The sequence below is a fragment of the Mus pahari genome, chromosome 5 (genome assembly GCF_900095145.1).
Source record: "Mus pahari chromosome 5, PAHARI_EIJ_v1.1, whole genome shotgun sequence".
In the NCBI taxonomy this organism is placed as follows: Eukaryota; Metazoa; Chordata; class Mammalia; order Rodentia; family Muridae; genus Mus; species Mus pahari.
The window spans coordinates 71154456-71175116 of record NC_034594.1 but is presented as its reverse complement, the minus strand read 5'-3'; the positions used below and the strand labels follow the sequence as shown (position 1 = coordinate 71175116).

At 47.5% G+C, this 20661-nt stretch overlaps 1 protein-coding gene across 1 annotated transcript; it reads right to left on the bottom strand.

Annotated features, from left to right (window-relative positions):
- Positions 1–4603: 4603 nt before the first annotated feature.
- On the bottom strand, positions 4604–19148 carry Gal3st2 (galactose-3-O-sulfotransferase 2). The gene is made up of 4 exons (XM_021199283.2): positions 19098–19148; positions 7659–7745; positions 6347–6605; positions 4604–5892 (listed from the first exon to the last, which is right to left on the bottom strand). Exons 1-4 carry the CDS (start codon positions 19124–19126, stop codon positions 5074–5076), a joined length of 1194 nt encoding a protein of 397 aa, XP_021054942.1. The 5' UTR covers positions 19127–19148; the 3' UTR covers positions 4604–5073.
- Positions 19149–20661: the final 1513 nt, after the last annotated feature.

Genomic DNA, 20661 nt, shown 5'->3' with positions numbered 1-20661 from the left:
CAGAGTGCCCCGAGGGCACCCATATAGCAGCTCACAGCCACCTATATGACTCCCGGTCAAGGGATCCCACATCATCTTCTGACCTCACATACCAGGTACACAGGGATGACCAGACATTCACATCAGGCAAAACACTTATAAAACGTTTTCGAAATACATAGTTTATTCTGTAGGCAAATATGAGTGGCCCTGCCTGAAACGCCCAGATTTAGGGCACCCCAATCTCCATGTTACAACATAATAATAGTTTGATAAAAAAAAAAAAAATTAAAGTGACAGTACCAAAGAATGGTCATAAATTAATGCGATTCTCAAATACATCCATAGACACACGAGGTAGGCAAGTTAGAGCAAAGTGGGGAGAGCTCTTCTAGGCCCGGGATGCTGTTGGAGGACACTTGGAGCTGGTGAAAGCTAAGGGTCTGTTAAAACATTCCAAAGGCCTTATCTGTTAATCAGGGTTAGATCAGGCAGAGATGGGTAATAAGGAAGCTAACGAAGGCGGGATGGATTGTGAGGAGGCTCTGAAGCCACAATATCCCAGCCCCTCCACTATCAATGATCCTTGTCTTCTCCGCACCACAGAAGGCTCAACTGAGGGAGGGTGTGGCTTCTCCTTTCTGGTGGAACTTCCATTCACACTATGCTAAACGCTCTCCCTTATAACTCCAGATCTCCTTCAGATTGGCCTTTCTGTGGGGACAACAATTCTGCTTTTTCCCTGAGGGGAGCTTCCTAAGGAGTCAGAGAACTCCTCCGGATGCCACTAGAGGAGAGTATGGGCTGTGTCTCCCACTGTACCATCTTTAACAAAAAGATCGTAACACATCCAACAGAAGCCCTGGAAAGGGGAACCATCTTTTCAGGCTTTAGAATCTTGTCTGTCTCCCCAAATCAAAGGAAATCCCACGAGCCCTGCCTGGGAATTCAAAGTATTTAGGCAGAGATTCTCTTTGCTGGGAGTGTCTGGCACGGGCTTTGCCCTAGTTTGTCCCTCCTGTGGCTAGGTTCCTCCAGCTAAAGAAAATTGTCTTGTAGTACACTTTACCTGCTGTGAGATCAACTCCTAGAAATGATTTTCTTTCCTTTAGGTTTATCAACCAAAAGTTGTGTTTCAATTAAAACATACAAATTTAATTTCAAAGTTCAAAAACTACAGGAGATTGTAAAATGAAAAGTGATCTACCTTCCTGGTTCCCTCCCCCACCTCCTCCTCCAATCTTCACTTGGAAAGGCAACCCACAACCATTTGTCAGACCTATTTTGCTTCCAACCATCACAACAGAGACTTCAGGAAAGTATTCTGAGAAGCAACAAGAGCATTGTTGCTGTGACTGGGATTTATCTGGTTGTAGTATGTATTAGTCTAGTGGATTAACCAAATGATAGGTTCTTTCCATGAGCTTTTCCCACATTAGTAAATGGTTTGACATTAAGCCATTTACTTCATACATGAGTGACTGAATCATTTGGGTATTTCTCAACAACATAAGACAATCACCTTGACTGATATAGAAGGGACAGGTTCACTGTGGGTGCTACCAACTTTAGGAAGTGAGCCCAGGGTTGTATAAGAGAAGTAATGAAGCATGTTAGGAAAAACAAAATCAAAGACAAAGGCAAAAGACCTCTATGGTTTGTGCTTCAAGCTGCCCGTAGTGAAGTCTGTGACGTGGAAGCTTAAGGCAAACAAGCCCTCCCTCCAAAAAGCTCAACCAGTGTTCCACCATAGCAATAACAACAGCAAACAGCCAAGTCATACAGAAATCTAACATCCTTAAGTTAATTCTTCTTAATCAAATTGTACAAAAGGTATCCGTTGCCCAAAATAACATTTTGATATTTTATTCCTTCAAAAGCAGATGTTTCTTGATTAAATAAATGTTTAAGGTATCCTATAGTATTATTAGCTGGAATTATAAATATTTGTATTCTCCTAATAAAAGGGAAATAAACAATACTAATGGTAATTCCTACTGATCAATAAGATTTCGTTATGAGCCAGCAGTGGTGACACAAACTAGGCAACTGGATCTCTGAGTTTAAAGGGATTCTGATCTACAGAGCAACTTCCAGGACAGCCAGGGCTATACAGATATATATATCTTTTCCATACATATATATGTATGGAAAAGACAATTTTGTTTTAAAAAAAACATTAAAGGAAGTGGCACATGCATTTGATCCCAGCACCTGGAAGGCAGACACATGTGGATCTGTGTGAGTTGGAGGCCAGTTCAATCTATATAGTGAGTTCTAGACCAGCCAGGGATACACAGTGAGACACTGCCTTCTGTGCTAAAAGAGAAAAAAAAAAAATAGAAGTAGCTACTCCAATGAAGTTAATGGTTTTATTTTAATACTCTAAGTATAAATTGTTTGTGGAGTATAAATAATTGCAAATATGGGGAGAAACTAATCAATAATCAATCTAGGTTTCTTTCCCCAATATAATATTTTTACTAATTGAGAATTTGCCACCATGCACCCTGCCACACTCCATCTCCATTACTCCAGGTATACCCTCCTACCCATGTTAGAGTGGTCAAACTCCCAGGGCTAGCCCCTTAAAACAAACAAACAAACAAACAAACAAACAAACAAACACGATACTCTGGAGCTGGAGAAATGGCTCAGTCGTTATGAGCACTGATCAGAGGTCCTGAGTTCAATTTCCAGCAACCACATGGTGGCTCACAACCATCTGTAATGGGATCTGATGCCCTCTTGTGGTTTGTCTGAAGACAGCGACAGTGTACTCATTTAAATAAAAATAGATAAATCTTAAGAAGGAACAAAAATCAGTTGCTAAGTGTAATTCAAGTACTCAGCATCTTATGTTCTAAGTTTTCCTGAGAAAAAAGCATGTGTAAAAGAAACCAATTGTTTTCAAGAATTTCTCTCTCTCTCTCTCTCTCTCTCTCTCTCTCTCTCTCTCTCTCTCNTCTCTCTCTCTCTCTCTCTCTCTCTCTCTCTCTCTCTCTCTCTCTCTCTCACACACACACACACACACACACACACACACACACACACACACTCACACACAAAGACAGGAGGGTTAGAGGTAATAGAAGCCCTATTAAAGAGCCCCTTTGGCTCGCCTAATTATAGGAGGCAACGTCAAATGTTCAATGTGTGTGGGTGAGAGACAGAGACAATTTAATTGCCCTGTGTGATGGTGTGTGACAACTGGATCTTTCTTTGTTCCTGAGTCTTTCCTAGAAATGAAGGTTTCAGGGTTGGGATCACAGCTCAGTGTTAGGTCACTTGCCTAGCACACTTGAGGTCCTGGGTTCAACCCCCAGAACTGACAAAAAGAAAAAGAAAAAGAAAAAGAAAAAGATTAAGGATACTAAGAATGAAAAGTTCTAACTAAGGAGCTGGAGACATAGTCAGAGCTAAGAAAACTTCTTCATGAAGGGACTCTGGTCAGCTCCAGCAAGGTGAGCACAGCTCTGGCAGGCCTTGATCTTCTGCATCCTCTCTGCCCTGCTAACACCCCTAAAGCTAGCCACCAAGGTCATTTCCCACTTCCTCCTCCTGAGGCTAACTACCAAGGTCCAGCTATCAAAGTACTGAAGTCCAGCGATCAAAAGCCCCCTTTGGTTCGCCTAATTAACATGCCCAATTAAAATTAAATACCTCATCCTAACACGTGGTTTCCCCTTAATCCCCAACTGCCATCCATTTTCCTATGGGCCACATCTGTCTTCTCTCTATCCAGAGACAGTCCTATGTCCCATTCTGGGACAGATACCCCTAACCCTCCTCTCTTTGTCCATTATCCATATCTTCTGTCCCTCTAGGGCAAATAAATCTTCATGCTGAGAACTTGATCTGAGAACATGGTCTTTGGGGTCTTTTTCTTTCACTTCTCTTCCAGAGGACTCAAGTTTATTAAGAGTAATTTTGTCTAAATTCAGTAATTTGTATTTTTGTTTGGTTGGTCTTTTAGCTTGTTTGTTTGTGGTTTTCTGTTTTGTTTTGAGATAGGTTCTTGCTTTGTAGCCTGGTTGTCCTGGAACTAACTGTGGAGTCCAGGCTGGCCTTGAACTCAGAGATCTGTTTGCCTCTACCTCCCCAGTGCTAAGATTAAAGGTCTGAGCCAGCATCCCTGGCATTCTGAACATCTCTGTTCAGTTTGGGAGAGTCAATTTTCAATTTGCAGTGTTCTTTTGGATTGATGAACTCATTGTACCATCTCTAAACTTACCGACAATTCATTTTTTCCTTGACAATACTCCAAAGGAGCGTGGCCTGTCTTTTCTGGGGCCTTGGACACAGAAGAAAAGCCTTCACCAAAACTCTGCAAGGCTCAGGCAGAGTGTCTAGGCTGAGTATGTGACTGTGGCTTCTTTCCCAACACCTCAGGCACCCAGTTTTAGTACCCCCAGGGAACCAGGTACCTCGTCCTGAGAGCTGGGTGCTAGGTACTTAGTATCTCTCCATGAATGACTAAGAGAGGCATGCAAAAGATGATCCCTGATGTTATATACAACATGGTTTCACGGCAAGCAAAGGTACCTGAGCCCCTCAGAGAACCTTTGGCAAGTCAGGCACTTTCTCCTTCAGGATTGTTCAACAGGAAGCTAAAAAGCGGACTGTGTCTGTGCTCAGGCTAACCAACAACGTTCACAACTCTCAGTCTGCACTGTTCTTCATAAAATGGAAGGCTGCCTCCTCATCCCGCCTCTCCTGACCCACCTCTGAGACTCTGTACCCTATACTGGAATGTCATTGTCACTGGTGCTGAATCCATGTGGCTAGAAAAATCCCAGGGCAATGTTCTAGGTCTCTTCCTGGATCCACAGGCCCGCTGCCTAGGCTCCGGCGCTCCCCTGGGCTGACGGTCACCTGGTGGGCTACTTAGACTGTCTCCATGAACAGATAATTTAAGGGCATTAGCATTCTTGCCTGTCCATGTCTCTACAATGGGTGGATTCAGCTATGGAACATCTGTGTCTGTTGTCTTAGGTGTAAGGCCCTCTCCCCAGAGATGGAGATGGATGGGTCTCTTCACAGGTCTCACTTTGGAAAGGTAGACTGGGAAGAAAGGGTCACTTAGCCAAGCCCCTACTTTTTCATGAATGGGATATCCTTGGGAGTCTTGTTGGGAAACTGCAGCGAGTACATATGGGCCATGTGCTGGAGCTCGGGCATTGCCATCCTCTGACAGATATGAAGTGTGATGGTGTCCAGACCACGCCTAAGGTTGTAGCCCAGAATTTTAGCCTTTCCACTCTGGTAAGGGCGCAGATTCCGGTCATCTATGTGTGTCAGGTTCTTGGGCTCTGGATCCTGAAGACACAGGGTGGTGAGCTCCCGCTGCCTCTCCCGCAGCTGTTCCAGCTCTTCTGTGAGCTGGCTTGGGCTTAGCTCCGCGTGCAGCTGGGTCCAAAATGTGCGATTGAAATGCTGGTAGAGTCGCCAGTCCAACGCACTCCAGTGCTGGACACGTTCCTGGCTCTTGGGCGTCAGGTGGGAGACTGTACTCTGGCTGCGCATGTTCAGCTTGAAGGATACGACATCATCCAGCTGCCAGCGCAGCCTTCTGCGCAGCAGCACCATAGACTCATCAAAGTAGTCTGCTATGAGCACCAGGTGGAATCTCTGCTCCACCTCCGCAAGGCACTTGCGAACATAGTCCATGTCAGCTGGGGCGTTGTTGTCAAAGCCAAAATCAAACCACATGTTATTTTTCGCATAGACATTTTTCAGGCCCACACTGGCGTTGTAGTACTTCCACGGATCTGCCAGGAATTCATCCAGGCTCTTGGCTCTCTGGAAGGCAGGTGCATAGTCCTTATAGTAGATGAAGGAGGACTCCAGCTGGAAAACCGGGTTACGGAGGATGGAGAAGTAGAAAGTGTCACTCGGCATGACTTTCTGCACCTGATTGGAGAAGAAGTAGGTGGGACTAAAGATGCTGAGGGTCCCGTGTTGGATGGACTGCACACAGCTGCCCACGAAGCCTCACCTCCCACCTGTCCCAGCTCCCTCAACAGAGTTGAAGCCTCATTCGTACACCAAGGGAGCAAGTGCCAAGGTTGAGGGAGCGACAAAAGCCCAATATGTTCTTCCAGAATCAGAAATTCAGAGATGTGAGAGAGTGTTGGGATGCCCTCAGGAAGAAAACCTTGGGGTATGTGTCTCATGCCAAGAGCAATTACAGGCCACTGGCAGCCTAAAGAGAGTGAGATGGCAGGGTCTAAAGGATACCCCACGCCAACCCCACCCCTGGGAGCCCCATAGTTACACCCACAGGTCCAAGCAAGGCAGCCCTAGCCCCACCCCTTCCCCCCCCCCCCCCCCCCCCCGCCCCCACCCCCGCCTCCGCATTTCGCACCTCAGGAAAATTGAACCGAAGGTGGTTGCACATGATGTTGAAGTGATGCTGCAGGCGGCTGTCCTGCTTCAGGCCCTCCACATACCGTGTCACAAAAAGCCAGGGGTAACCCAGATGGACTCTAGAGCCCTCCGGCAGCGCTGTGGATAGGTTGTGAGACTCTGAGAAGCGGTAGAGGATGTTGAGTATTGTACTGCTGGCTGTCTTGTGTGTCTTGAGGAACATGATGTTTGTGACCGGTGGTTCCTGGACCTTGTCCCTGAACGGATGAGTACAGGAAGCGCATCATCATTAGTAATAGAGCCACAAGCCTTCAACAGCACCCCTCAAAGAGTACCCCTTAACATGGGGTTCTTATTCCATTTCCTCTCACCACCTACAAGTGCTGCGTACCCAGTCCAGCCTTGCCACTCTGTAATCTTTTGGTCCAGGGGGATTCTCTGTGACAGATACAATTTCCCCTCGTAGCAAGATGTTCTCCACATCTGTACTTTCTGTTCCCATGCCAGCCATGGGATACCTCAGACCCCAAGAATCCCCCCTATGTTCCAAAATCTGCTGTCTGGCTCCCAGCGAACCCTGTGTGGCAGTGGCTCTGTGACCTCAGCCAAGGTCAGTCAGTCTAAGACACACTGGGATCGACTTGGAGGACCTGGATCACCAGGCATATGCCTGTCTTAATGTAAGCCTGCAAAGTTAGCAAGGATGCTGACAGCAGGATCCAGAGGACCTTGGGACACTGCATTTTCTCAGAGGACAGTTTACCCCTCGTACAAACTCAACCAGGGGAGGCATGAAGGAGAAGAAGCAGACGCTCCCAGAATCCTGGAGAAAACGCTGGCCTGGGAGGCAGTTGGTTATGCATAGACGGCCATCCCCTGGATGATGTAGTCTTGGCAGGCAGGTGGAGAGAATGTTTGGAGTCTGGTGACAATGGGGCCCAGTCATGACCTCACCACCTGGAAGCCATGCTAGAAGCCAGGCCATCTTTGTAGGCCAGAAGGTAGCCTTCCCAAGGCTCCTACTGTAGACCTCTTTCTTCTCAGTTCCCTTCCCAGTCCAGGCTGGACAGGACAGACCTGCTCCCCAGTGTCCCCTCAGCAGCCTTCCCAGTGGGCCTGTCACTACAAGAGACAGGCCCAGGACAAGCATAGCTCACCACCCTCTCCCAGAGAAGACACTGAAGCTCGGAAGGGAAGTGAGTGAGTACTTGTGCTCATGAAGCAGGCCGGACGGGGTCCTGGTACCAAGCTTGGGGCTGCAGGGGAAGAGCTCGGCCTCCCAGAGCGTAAGGCAGCTGCACAGGACTTACGGTATAAGTAGTCTGAAGTCCACATGCAGGAAAACAACCAGCAGGAACACAGCCAGGACCAGGAACAAGAGTGCCACCTGAAAGGACCTGTGGGCAGTACCTGCTTAGTGCCACTTAGATACACAGTCCCACAAGTGCTCAGCAAGGAGCCCTGTGATAACTGGTAGTAAGCCCAGAGCAGGGCGATCCAGGCCTGCTTGTCTCAGAACCTGGAGCATCTAGGGCTGGGGTCTTACAAGCCCTCCCAAGCCTCTGAGCTGCAGAGGAAAGACTGAAGAGTAGACGTATGTGCTGAGCCCCATGGTAAGGCCCCGGCCCCCAATAGGAAAACAGTTTGAAATGGGCCTTGGAATATGATAGTGTCCTACTAAGGACACTAACAGAAACACTGGGGATTAGGATCCTGATGAGAAAACAAGCACCAAGCGTGCTTTCTCTCCACACCCAACATCACCCTGTGAGGACAAAGAGAGGTGCTGTCTTCAAGCCCTGGAGAGATCCAGCCCCAGGAATGCACACACTCACACATGCTCACATACACACACCACTCACTCTCACATACTGACAGAACACATTCACACACGGACACTTACACACACACACACACACACACACACACACACACACACACACTCCCTTCTTTCTCACAGACTCTAGCTTCCACAGTACTGAAAGGAGCTGCTCTTGCTTAAGCCTCCCTGTGTGGGAGGGGCTATGTCAGGCAGCTGGCTGGCAAGTAGACATCCTGAGACAGAGTGTGCTGGCATTCCACCTGCTGAAGTGAAAGCAGAAGCCTTTCAGGGGATTTGCTGCTGCTGTGCATCTGAACCTGATTCGAGCCAAGCCATGGTGAAAAGCAAGATGGGGTGTCAGAGCTGCCCGGGGGGGGGGGGGACCCTGCAGCTGCCTTTTGCATAGGCCCGGTTAATCCAGGACACAGAGCCAGCACAGGAGGCACAGCCACTCTGGCTGCAGGCACCCTCCACCTGTGGTAGAGTATAATAAAACCATGTTTTCCTTGTAGCTGGCCTTTGCTGCTTTGTGAGTTCTTTTTCCCACCCATTATTCCCCCGCCCTGTTCCCTGTCCCCCATTACTAGATAGGGAAGGAAGGAAAAGAAAGAAGGAAGGAAGGAAGGAAGGAAGGAAGGAAGGAAGGAAGGAAGGAAGGAAGGAAGGAAGGAAGGAAGAAGACAGAGAGAGGAGAGAGAGAGAAATCTATGAATCTAATTTCCTCCTTGTCTCTTCTTTGCTTCTCTTTGCTACTTTGTATGTTCTTACTTTCCCCACACTCTAGCCACCCTCCCCATCACCTCCCATTTCACACCTATCACTACATAGGGGAGAAAAGAAAATAGAGAGCAAAGAAAGATCTCTGAGTCTAACTTCTTGTTTCTTCTTGGAGCAGGACTACTAACAAACCACCAAGAACCACCCCCCCACCCATGACCAACAACCACCTACCCAGCCTATGAGGCCCTAGTATTTATATACCCTTTGAAAAACTCCAAGAATTTCAAACATCACACAAGCGCAGAAACTATCTGTTGCTGGCAAAACCATGCCTCTGCTAGGGCACAAGGAAATACGTAGGCACCAGCTCTGACCGTCTGAAGCAGCTCCATATGCCACATCTGGGATTCACACTTATACCGGGATTCTGTTACTATTTCTGTGTTGTTGTCAGGGTGTTTGTTTGTTTGTTTGTTTGTTTGAAAGAAACCAGCATTCCAGAATTATCCCTACAGTCCCTGGCCTGGGAAACCTTGGGTTTGGGTTGTTTTCCTGCCTCCTTGAGCATTCTCTGCTGTAGATTGAGAGTCTACATTCACCAACGCAGTGAGTGGCTCCAGTTCTCCAGTGAGCAGCCAGTGCTCTGTGAGGAGTTATCTGCTCCCCATCTCCCAAGCATCCCACTGGCTCCTGGATTTCCCACAAACATAATCGTGAGTGGATTTTTTTGAGCTCTCTGATAAGCTCTGAGAGGACATTTTGATAGATAATGGGAAGGGCTGGAACTCCTCCTGAGATAACTGTGCCCCATGCACCAGGTGACATAAGAACAGAGGGTGCACAAGTAGACAAACGGGGGACTGGAGAGATAGCTCAGTGATTAAGAGCACTGGTCACTTGCTTTTCCAGTCGGTCCCGAGTTCAATTCCCAGCAACCACATGGCGGCTCATAACCATCAGTAAAGGGATCCAATGCCCACTTCTGGAGTGTCTGAGGACTACTACACTGTGCTCATGTAAATGAAATGAAATAAATAAATCTTTTTTTTTAAGTGGACAACTGAACAGATGAGGATTATAGTTCTCTTAGAGCTCTGTCGAGCATCTGTCTGGGCCTGGATACCCTCCTTTGCCTTTGCTGAAGAATATGTGAGTCTTGGATGCTCAACCTGGGAGTCTATAGGGTGTGCTTGGTCACAGTGCCTACATCCAGAGGAAACAAGTGTCATCACTCATCCCAAGACAGCCTGGCCACCTCTCCACCAATGCATTCTTTCAGAGCAGGTCCATGGTAGCTGGCGGAAGAAGGGGGGCTCTGTAACACCAGCTGGGGGGGGGCTCTGTAACACTTCCTCTTACCTCTGTGTGAAAACCCACTAATACCCTATGGCTTGAGGCCCAGTTGTGGGTCTAAACTTCTGTTTGGAGAAGGTGGAAAATATTTAGGGCCAGACTGTCTAATGAAGAGACTTAGTCCCTTATCTAAAGCCAGAACACGTTTGCCAAGGCCTGCGAAGACCCAAGGGCAGGACCTTGGGGAAATTTCTGTTTCAGATCCTGGGAACTCGATTTTTCCCCTCCTTGAAGGCTGTGGTACTTGGTCTCCATGTCACTGTTGTGCTGGCCTGTGGCACTTGGTGCACTTGAGATATCCAATGTTCCCTATTTTACAGCATGATTTGATTATTTCTTGCTGACTTCATCCCAATATATGATAGCCTTTTGCTGACTCTAATTACCTCCCTACAAACGGTAAATAAGATGCTGTACTTCTTAATAAACTTGCTTGTCTTAACCTATCCATTTATACAAGACCTCTTACTCCCAACTTTCCTGCCTTTTTTTTTTTTTTTTTAATTTTCCCAGCCCCAGTCATCCCTCTCAAAGATTTGTCCCTGGGTGGGGGGAATGACCTTCTGGTATAAATCAGAAAGGAAGGAGGGAGAAGAACAGGGCCAAAACCATCCCAGGCTACACTTGCATGCAAAGCAGGAGCTAGTCAGGCAGTACATTCCACAGGCCTGAATGGGATGGCTGGCATGGATATAAAGAAGCAGCGCTTTACTAAGCTCCTGCCTATCCTGCTACCCAGGGAGGTGGTGGATCTCATCCCACAGGACATGGTTCCTCTAACCATATTGTCAACCTGAGTTTTCTCTCCCAGCTTCCCTGGCATTTACTTAGATTTGCTAGCTTTTGTTACCATTGTAGACAAAACACTTATCTATGTTCGCCTTCCAAACGCTCATTGCTAGAGCTGCCCTGGGTACCGGCTAGTCTCTGCTCTTTTCCTACCAGGACATTTAGGACAGTAGCCACAGGAACAGATGACACACATCCTGGCTGGCTCCAACTCAAGGCTCTAGGCTGAGTACCTTTTCTGAGCTGTTTACAACAGTAACATCTGCTGCCCATGTCCCAGGCTGATGGGTCGCAGTGGCCAAAGTTCTAAGTGGGTGTGTGGAAAGGCACTTGGGAATCTTCTGTACTGTGGGAATCATGAGATGTTCTTCACCCCTAAAACTCTGTCTCCCAACCAAGTAAGTCCAACCAGACCCTAGCATCCCACAAAAACAATCTTGGCTGCCACTACAAGGTTTTGGTCAATGCACGAGTCCTGCCTGCCACTGGCTTCCTATCCCTGGTCTTTGTCTGTTTGCTGACCCACCAAGCTCATCTTCCACTTTCTTGGCCCAGCCCTAGACTCATCCATGTCTTAAAGGAATGCTGGGCACCTCTGATAGAAAACAGTCATTAGGGACTCTAGTCTGAGGGCTAAGGATGCTTGCTCCTCCAAGAAGGCCAGATCTTCCAGGTCTTATGCATGGATAAAGATGGGGCTCCACCTGTGGCTGAAACCCTCTTGAGGCTGCACCTACATGTATAACTCAGAAACTACAGCTACTAACTGAGCTTCTTCCAGTCATATTTGTCTCCTATCTTCCCCAATCATAGTGTAGACCCCAAAGGCACAAGCCAGTGTACATGTGGGAATCCCACAATAGCATGCATCATAAAATCCCTGTGGTGGTTGGAATATGTTTGGCCCAGGGAGTGGCACTATTAGGAGGTGTGGCCTTGTTGGAGGAACTGTGCCACTGTGGGGGTGGGCAATGAGACCTTTCTCTTAACCATGTGGGAGCCAGTGTTCTCCTAGTGGCCTTCAGATGAAACTTCAGATATAGAATGTTCAGCTCCTCCTGCCTGGATGATGCCATGTTCCCACCTTGATGATACTGGATTGAACTTCTGAGCCTGTAAGTCAGTCCCAATGAAATGTTGTCCTTATAAGAGTTGCCTCAGTCGTGGTGTCTGTTCACAGCAGTACAACCCTAACTAAGACATGCCCTAATGTAGCACCACTACCCACTGCCACCCCACAGTGCCATTCAAATTTCTACCCTAGCTAGGATGGGACATGTCACCTCTGCTGTGTGTCAGTCATGTCCCCACCACACTCCCTGAAAGTCTGTATAGACAAAGAGCTCAGGAGCTCCCCAGAGGAGATGCCTTGGTCCCTCTATGGAATGAAGGAATTAAATATGCATCACAGTCCCTATGAAATGAAGGAAAGAAATGGGAATCACAGCTGCAGTGGTCTAAAATGGGTCAGATACACTCAGTTTCCGGGTGATCTCGCTCCTGGATGAACAGTGTTGACACAGAAGAGGTTGGAAAACCAGAAGACAGAAATGATGTTGTAGAATGTCTACTGAACACATGCCATTGAGTTAGAGGGTATGAGTCTTCCCAATACCAACCTAGGTACCACCCCATGTCACTATGTTTAGCACTCCCTGGGGAGGTGTATGCACAGGGCTGGACAGTTTACAGCCTTCTGTACTTAGAATAACATCCCCACCTGATAAGAACAGTGCAGAACACGGCCAAAGGACAGCTCACCTTCTTCTCTTCCCCAGACATCCTTTTATTCTTCTACATAAAAATCCTTCCTTAAACATGCTGTCTTTTACTGGCCTCCTCTCAGATTCATAAAATTTCAGCACACACTAACCATCTGTCTTATGGTTTGCTAGGAATGAACCTTTACAGGGACAGTCCTATTACCAAGTCAAGGTCCAGGGCTCCCAAAGCACAAGCTGAAAAGAGCACCAAGCCCACCAGCTTGCCTCTGATTCAACACAGCCCACAACCCTCTACATCTATCTCCTCCCTGCCTGGACAGGGAGACCAGGGCAGTCATAGTCCAAGACCCTGCCTGCACCCAGACCAGCCCTCTGCATGAGGACAAACAGAAGCTTGAATTTTAAAAATGAATCTTGATTCTTATATACAGAAAGAGAAAGGACTCTTCCCTTCTTTCTCACAGCATCGACTTCAAAATTTTGCACTGTGAGCCAAGCTTTGGGGTGCACACTTTTAATCCCAGCACTGGGGAGGCAGAAGCAGACGGATCTGTGAGTTTGAAGCTAGCCTGAGCTCCAGGACATCCAGGGCTACATAGAGAAACCCCATCCTGAAAAAAAAAAAAACTAGCAACAACAACAACAAAAACAATAAACAGAACAAAAACATTTCCACTCTGAATCCCTTTGCCATCCTCTCAGGATGGATGCAAACATTATTAAATCCTTCACAAGCCTTCTGCCAGCTTCTCAAACCAACACTATGGAATCAGGATATCTCCCTAAATAGATCTATAAAGTAAGAACATCTGGCTTTTGGATGCAAGTCACAAGCCAGCTTCATTCTTTAAAACTTAAGAAACAATTGTTTTTCCTTTAAAAGTTTCAATACTCCCAGCACTCGGGAGGCAGAGGCAGGCAGATTTCTGAGTTTGAGACCAGCCTGGTCTACAAAGTGAGTTCCAGGACAGCCAGGGCTATACAGAGAAACCCTGTCTCGGGGAAAAAAAAAAAAGTTTCAATACATTTGTTTGTTTGTTTGTTTTACATATGTGTGCTTTCTCGTGTGTGTATGGCATGTATGCATGTGAAAGGTCAGGGAACAGTTTGCAGGAGTCAGTTCTCTCCTTCCACCACAAGAGCTCTAGGAACTAAACTCAAGTTGGTAGGGTGGCCGGCGAGCAAGTTCACCTGCTGAGCTTTTTGGCTGGCCCTAATTTTCCTTTCTTTCTTTCTTTCTTTTTTTTTTTTTTTTGTTTTTTTGGTTTTTTTGGGTTTTTTTTTTTGGTTTTTTTTGTTTTGTTTTGTTTTGTTTGTTTTTTGAGACAGGGTTTCTCTGTAGAGCCNTTTTTTTTTGGTTTTTTTTGTTTTGTTTTGTTTTGTTTGTTTTTTGAGACAGGGTTTCTCTGTAGAGCCCTGGTTGTCCTGGAACTCACTTTGTAGACCAGGCTGGCCTCGAACTTAGAAATCCACCTGCCTCTGCCTCCCGAGAGCTGGGATTAAAGGCGTGTGCCACCACGCCAGGCCCTAATTTTTCTATAGAAGGAGCCAGTTAACTTGCGAGGCTGGCTGCCTCATTTACCAGCTGGATCTTAGATGACCTCAGGGAGACAATGGTACTATTGAGTCTTCTCGTCAAAGGACCAAGGACTGTGCATGTCAAGAACATGGGTGTAAAGGGACACGTTTCCCATGATTCCCAAGCATCCCCAATGTGGACACAATCTTCCACGCCCAGGCAGTCCCAGGCTTTTGTCTATTCTGCCCTTAGATGGAGGTCATAACCTAGGGTCTTTGCCTAGAACCTGGTCCCCTGATAGCCATTCAAACCCTCCAACTCCACTTCTTCCATACCTTGAGTGATTCACACAGGTCCCACAATAAAGAGGCTTCCACGCTGAAGGGGATTTGGGAATGGGAACCATGAAACCCACCCCTGCTCTGCTTCAAATGGTCAGAGGTACAAGTCTAAAGGGATCCTGTGACCCAGTTATCAACTACCAAGAAAGGTACAGAGCCCATCTGGACATCAGAGATGTCACCCTATCTGCTTCTAAGCTCAAGTCAAGTAATACACGTTAGCCAGGGCAGAAGAGGGAGGCAGGTAGAGTGTTTGCTTCCTGGTGGAAGCAGTCCCCAGAATTTTCCAGTTCCCTTCCCCAGTGTAGCTGTCAGGCTCTTGTGAGCTACCAAGAAAAAACGACACTTTCTGACGAATGGCCCCAGGCGTAACTGTCAAGTGTCTTTACCCAAGCACCTGGTCCTACCCCACCCCACCCCACCCAGCCTTTACTGCAGAATCTGGGAAAAGCTGAGGCCACAACTCTCATAGATCCCAACATAATTTAGAGAGAAACAGTAGTCACTGCACCTGTCTGGCAAGTGCAGCTCCTGCTGATGGCCAAGCACTGTGCAGCAAAGAGTATTCCTGGTAGCAGCCAACGGTTCGTGGTCCTGGGAATATTAGAAAACTCGTACCATTCTTCCAATCTGGACCACCTAGAAACTCTGGTAGTAAACCTTACCCCGACTGAGAGACCCAGAAAGCAGGCAGGAAGCAAAGCTACTTGTGAGAATGTATGCGCCATGCTCCTTCCCACGTGCCCACACCTCTGCTCCCCCCAAGTGGCACCTCTCCTCCACCCTCCACTTATCCACTTATCGGGTACAGTCCTAGGGGGCAAACTGTCAGCCCTGTGGCCTCCTGCCATGCTAGTCAATGGGTAACTTGACCTATACCTACTCATATAGGAGGTGAGTCTAACTTAGGAACCACCTGGAAACCCCCGAGCAAGTATCTCTAGCCAGCCAGTGATCCAGAGGGACAGCCGTGCCCGGATCAGAGAGTTTCATGTGCTAGCTCTCCAAAAGATGGCAGGCAGATGATATACAGTACTAACCGTTTCTGAAACCCTCTTTCTGTTAAGTTTCTTGCAAAGGGTGGTTGGTCCAAAAACAACAGGGAAACTCCTCAGATTGCCATTCTTGTCACAAAGAATTCTACGCCACCCTCTCTTCCATGTCTCCTCCCATTCCCCAGACATGGCAGCACCCTGGTGGAGGAGTGACCTAGCTCACAGCCAGCCAGGTTCTGTGGACACAGGGCTACAATATGTCAGGTGACCTCTACAAGCAAAAGAGTAGACCATCTGATCAGGAACTGGCCAGGACCTGACTGAATCATGAGGCGGGCTTTTATTGTTTTAGGATTCCTGACAGAAAGAGCCCTTCCCAGGCAGTGTCCAGCCAATATGCCCCATAAAAGATAAGAGACCAGTCAACAATGGAGCTCTCCCATGGGCAGAAAACTGGCCTCGGTCCTTCCTTCCTTTCTTCCTTCCTTCCTTCCTTCCTTCCTTCCTCCCTCCCTCCCTCCTTCTCTCCCTCCCTTCATGTTTGTTTGTTTGCTTGTTTGTTTTTACTTTTGAGACAATCTCTCTGCAGCTCTGGTTGTCCTGAAAATTGTTTATGATGAGAATTTTGGAGATGGCTCAGCAGTTAAGAGCACTGACTGTTCTTCCAGGGGTTCTGAGTTCAATTCCCAGAAACCTCACGATGGCTCACAACCATCTGTCATGGGATCCTAGACCCTCTTCTGGTGTGCCTGAAGACAGCTACAGTATACTCATATACATTAAATAAATAAATCCCTAAAAAGACATAGAATTATTATAAGAACGTTTTCTTTTAACCCCAGGTGTGGGATGCAGGGCAGCTTCGGATTGTCCACAGCAGCTGACTACCAGAGGCATGGTTTTGCCAGCTGCAGATAGTTTCAGCAACTGTGTGACATTTGGAATTCTGGGACTTTCCAGAGGTTATATACATGCTAGGGTCCCCTGAGAGGTTGTCTGTAGTTTGTTAAGTAGTCATACGTAAGGAAGAAGCATGAAGAAATTTAGACATCCTGACCTCGAATATCAAACTTGCGCCAAGGAATTCAATGTCCTGATCAGCAGAAAGTAGTCTAATACATCCACCACCACCGGTGGAGAGCTGCGTGTGCCCCACCTTAAAGATGGCGCTGGCTTCCGCCTTCCACCATCCCGAGCGCTCTCTGGAGCAAACAACTAAGGCTTACGATCTGGCTTGCTTCCCTGTGCGGGTACCTATCCGCTTTGCCCACGTGGCTCCCTGGGATTGGTGTGGTTGAGAGTACTTAAGTGTGGGACTGGCGTTCCCCGGGGGACAGAAGAATCAGTCAGTCAGAAAGGTCAGAGGATTATTCAAATTTCCCTAATAAACTGCTTAAGGAAGAGTTCCTGTGTTGTGTCTTCCTTGCTGGCGAGGTGGGCGCGACAACCACCCATTCCCCTCTATTCCTTTTTCTCTCCTATCTAGTGGCAGGGGGTTGAAAGGGTGCAATAAGGGCAGAGAAGGGTGGAAGAAAGAAGAGCCAACTAAGCAGCCAAAAGTTGGGTTACAGTTGCTATGTAGTCCAGGCTGCTTTCAAAATCAGAGCGCTCTGTCTACTTCTGCCTCCCCGGTGCTGGGATTAAAGGTATACACCACCAGAATCAGCTGGTAATTTCACTTATTTATTTGCTTGGCTGTCTAATTATTGAAACGGGATCTCACACATAACTGTGGCTAGCTTTGAATTCACAAGAGATCTACCTGCTTATGCGGCCTCAGTGCTGGGATTAAAGGCATTGTCCTGTAAAGGCTTCCTCTGGAGAATAAAACATGCCATCTTGTGGGAAGCTCCTTCTTCTGGCAGGTAAACAACTCAGAATGCCTTCAGAAGTCCCTGAAATTGAGCAGATTCAATAGACACCACCACCCCACCTCCAGAGTAAGCAATAAAAGATGAGAATATCCCTCGATCTTTAAGACTGAGACCAGACGGGTGTGGTGGCACACGCCTTTAATCCCAGCACTCCGGAGGCAGAGGCAGGTGGATTTCTGAGTTCGAGGCCAGCCTGGTCTACAAAGTGAGTTCCAAGACAGCCAGACCTATACAGAGCCTCTCTCTCAAAAAAAAAAAAAAAAAAAAAAAAGACGGAGACCAGAATAACTACCTAGAAGAGGTTTGGATCAACTGAGGCACCTGGAAAGGATAGTCTCCAACCTGCTGAGCTGCCTGGAGGTTGCACAGTGTGCTCCAGGTCCCCAGCTCTGCGAGCTGTCACCCATGCTCTGGGATGGGCTTTGGTGACCTCTCACCCACACTCCTGTTAGTAACCCCAATAAAACTCATTCTTCACCAAATTGGACTTTAGCGGTATCTGTGCTTTGGTTTCCCTTGGGTTCCCTATCTGGGGTGAGTAGATAATGTAAGTTTTGTCTCCCCAGGGAAAAGTTGTCACACATCAGACATATGCCACCACACTCAGCCTCAGTTCTTACCTCGCCCAACCTCTTTGGCCAACATGGTAGACACCAGCAAACTATACCTAAGCTTTCTTACTGTACCCACTCCTCTGCAAAGCCAGCCTCCAGACTGGGATACAATATCTGGCCTTAAGTGACAGCTGACCACAGGGACACACAGAATCCATGCCCACATCGGCCTCCCATGGAAACCGCTCACGAGGTCACACAGACCCCCATCCCCCATGGACAGCTCTGTCCCTGAGAGAGACTTCTCTTGAGCTCAACGCTCTAAAGCACAGGTTTTCAGCATCAGACTAGGGGCCCAAGAGACAACAGGAACCTGGCTGGTGTGGAATGCCCCTAAGCTAAGGGCGGTCCTGGAGTTTACAGAGGTTGGTGCCTTAACTGGCACTAACCAGGAAACCTCCGAGCCTAACTATTCTTTACAATACTCCCACAATATCCATGAGAAAGGAAGGGTAAATAATTCAGGGCAGAGGCCAACCTTCTCTCTATGGCTGTGAACAAGGACAAGTCTGTCAGGGCCTCAGAGCCCAGACATTCTTATAAAAACAAGGACCCCGTCACAGGGCAGGACCAAAGTCACTGAACCAGGCCAGTAAGTCCCTGATCCCAGTGCCCCCACCAAAAATCTTCAGCCCAAATAATCCAGGAAATTCCGATACCTCTGCTGGGGTGGAACTTTTCTTGTGGGCTTCCCAAACTCCAAAAGGCTCTCCTGTCCCAAATGAAATTGGGCTTGAGGTATAATTCTATGGTTGAGTGCTTGCTTCAGCCACAGACTGAAGGGCAAATCCCTGGGTTAATCCTCAACATCACAAACATTAAGAGGCTGAAAGGAAATCTAAAGAGATTGATTTCAAAGAAACATGAGCACTAATTCCCCAAATCCAAGCCAACTTCCTTTCAAAGACAAATATTGACAACATGTTTTGTCAGCTTCTTGAACTATTCTAGAAGGAAGGCAAGTGCCCCCCTAAGCTGGCCACCCAGAGCCACCTTACCTCTGTGTGCCTCTCAGGATGGGCAGCATCCTGCCTCGGAGCCTCCAGGAGATGGACAGGGAAGTGCCTGTCAAGACCTCCCACTGCCTTGAGTACAAGACAGCCAGTTCTCAGCATGCCAGGTGGGGCGTAGGTTCAGTGAAAACTGAACTTAAATCCCTAGGAAGCTCACCAACTGGCTCAGGTGTGGTGCCCAATGCCCCACCCTCTACCACCCTCTACCCTCCACCCCCAACACACACACACACACACACACACACACACACACACACACACACACACACACACCCCACCAGTGACCTAGCTTAACTGCTGAATCCTAATGAGAAATGAGACCTCCTCTGAGGCTCAGAAGGGAAAGCTGGCCCTTCACTCACCTCCCCTTCCTGTATCACCAGGCAGAGCCCTGGCAGCTGGGATGTCTGAGTCAGGAAGATTTCCTTAGTCAAGCCAGACTTTCTCTTTCTCCTCACCTTCCATGTTAGCCCTCCCAGAGTGGTCTTGGAGGGAGTGGCTCCAGATGGACCTATGAGGAATCCACAGATTTCCTAATTTTGGTGCCTAATAGAGATTTGAGGGCAGGCCAATAGTTCTGTAGATGTGTAACTAAATGCCAGAAATATTTTCTTCTTCAAAGCTTGCTTTATACTAAGAGAGAAAAAAAATTTTTTTTTTCTTTACAAACTTGGGATTTAAAAAAAAGACCTTTTGAAAGATGACAGTGCCGTAGGAAATAAATACAAGAAAGTATCTTTTGTAGATTTTGCTGCATGAAAATTTCATTTCTAAGGAAACAAAATAAAGAGCTTCTAATCTGAATATTCTGGAGGCAGAGACAGGCAGATCTACGTGAGTTCAAGGCCAAGGCATATCCTGTCTGGTAAAAAACAAAAGGGGGGTCAGTGAGCCAGGTCAGCCAGGTCAGCCATAGTAAGAACATATCTCAAAATTCCTTCCTTACTAACTTAACTAACTTAACACTCTGAGAACTGCTGGGCATAGTTGACACTGCAGAGAGAGGTCCCATACAGATTGACAAGATGGCAGCTGACCCACACAGCCACAGTAATCCGTGGTATGGCTCCCTAATCCTGTCCCTCAGGGCCAGCTCTGGTTCTTAGCTTAGGAGAAAGCCTTGTACACTGCCCTCCCTGTGTGGCTAAGACAACAGAACACTGAACTCCTTGCCTCTTTGCTCGGGCCAGTGGTAGGAAGGGTGGCTGTAAGCCTGTTGGAGGACAGTACCCTGGAGTCTCTCGCCACCCAGATGGCAAGGACGACCCAGGCTCCAAAGATGCTGTCTTAGTTACTGTTCCATTGCTGTGAAGAGACACCTTGTGTGATAAAGGCCACTTATGAAAGAAAGCATTTAAGCAGGGCGCTGGTGGTGCACAATTTTAATTCCAGCACTCCAGAGGCAGTGGCAGGTGGGTCTCTGTGAGTTTGAGGCAAGTCTGGTCTACAAACCAAGTTCAAAGACAGCCAGGACTGTTACACAGAGAAACCCTATCTCAAAAACAAACAACAACAGAGAGAGAGAGAGAGAGAGAGAGAGAGAGAGAGA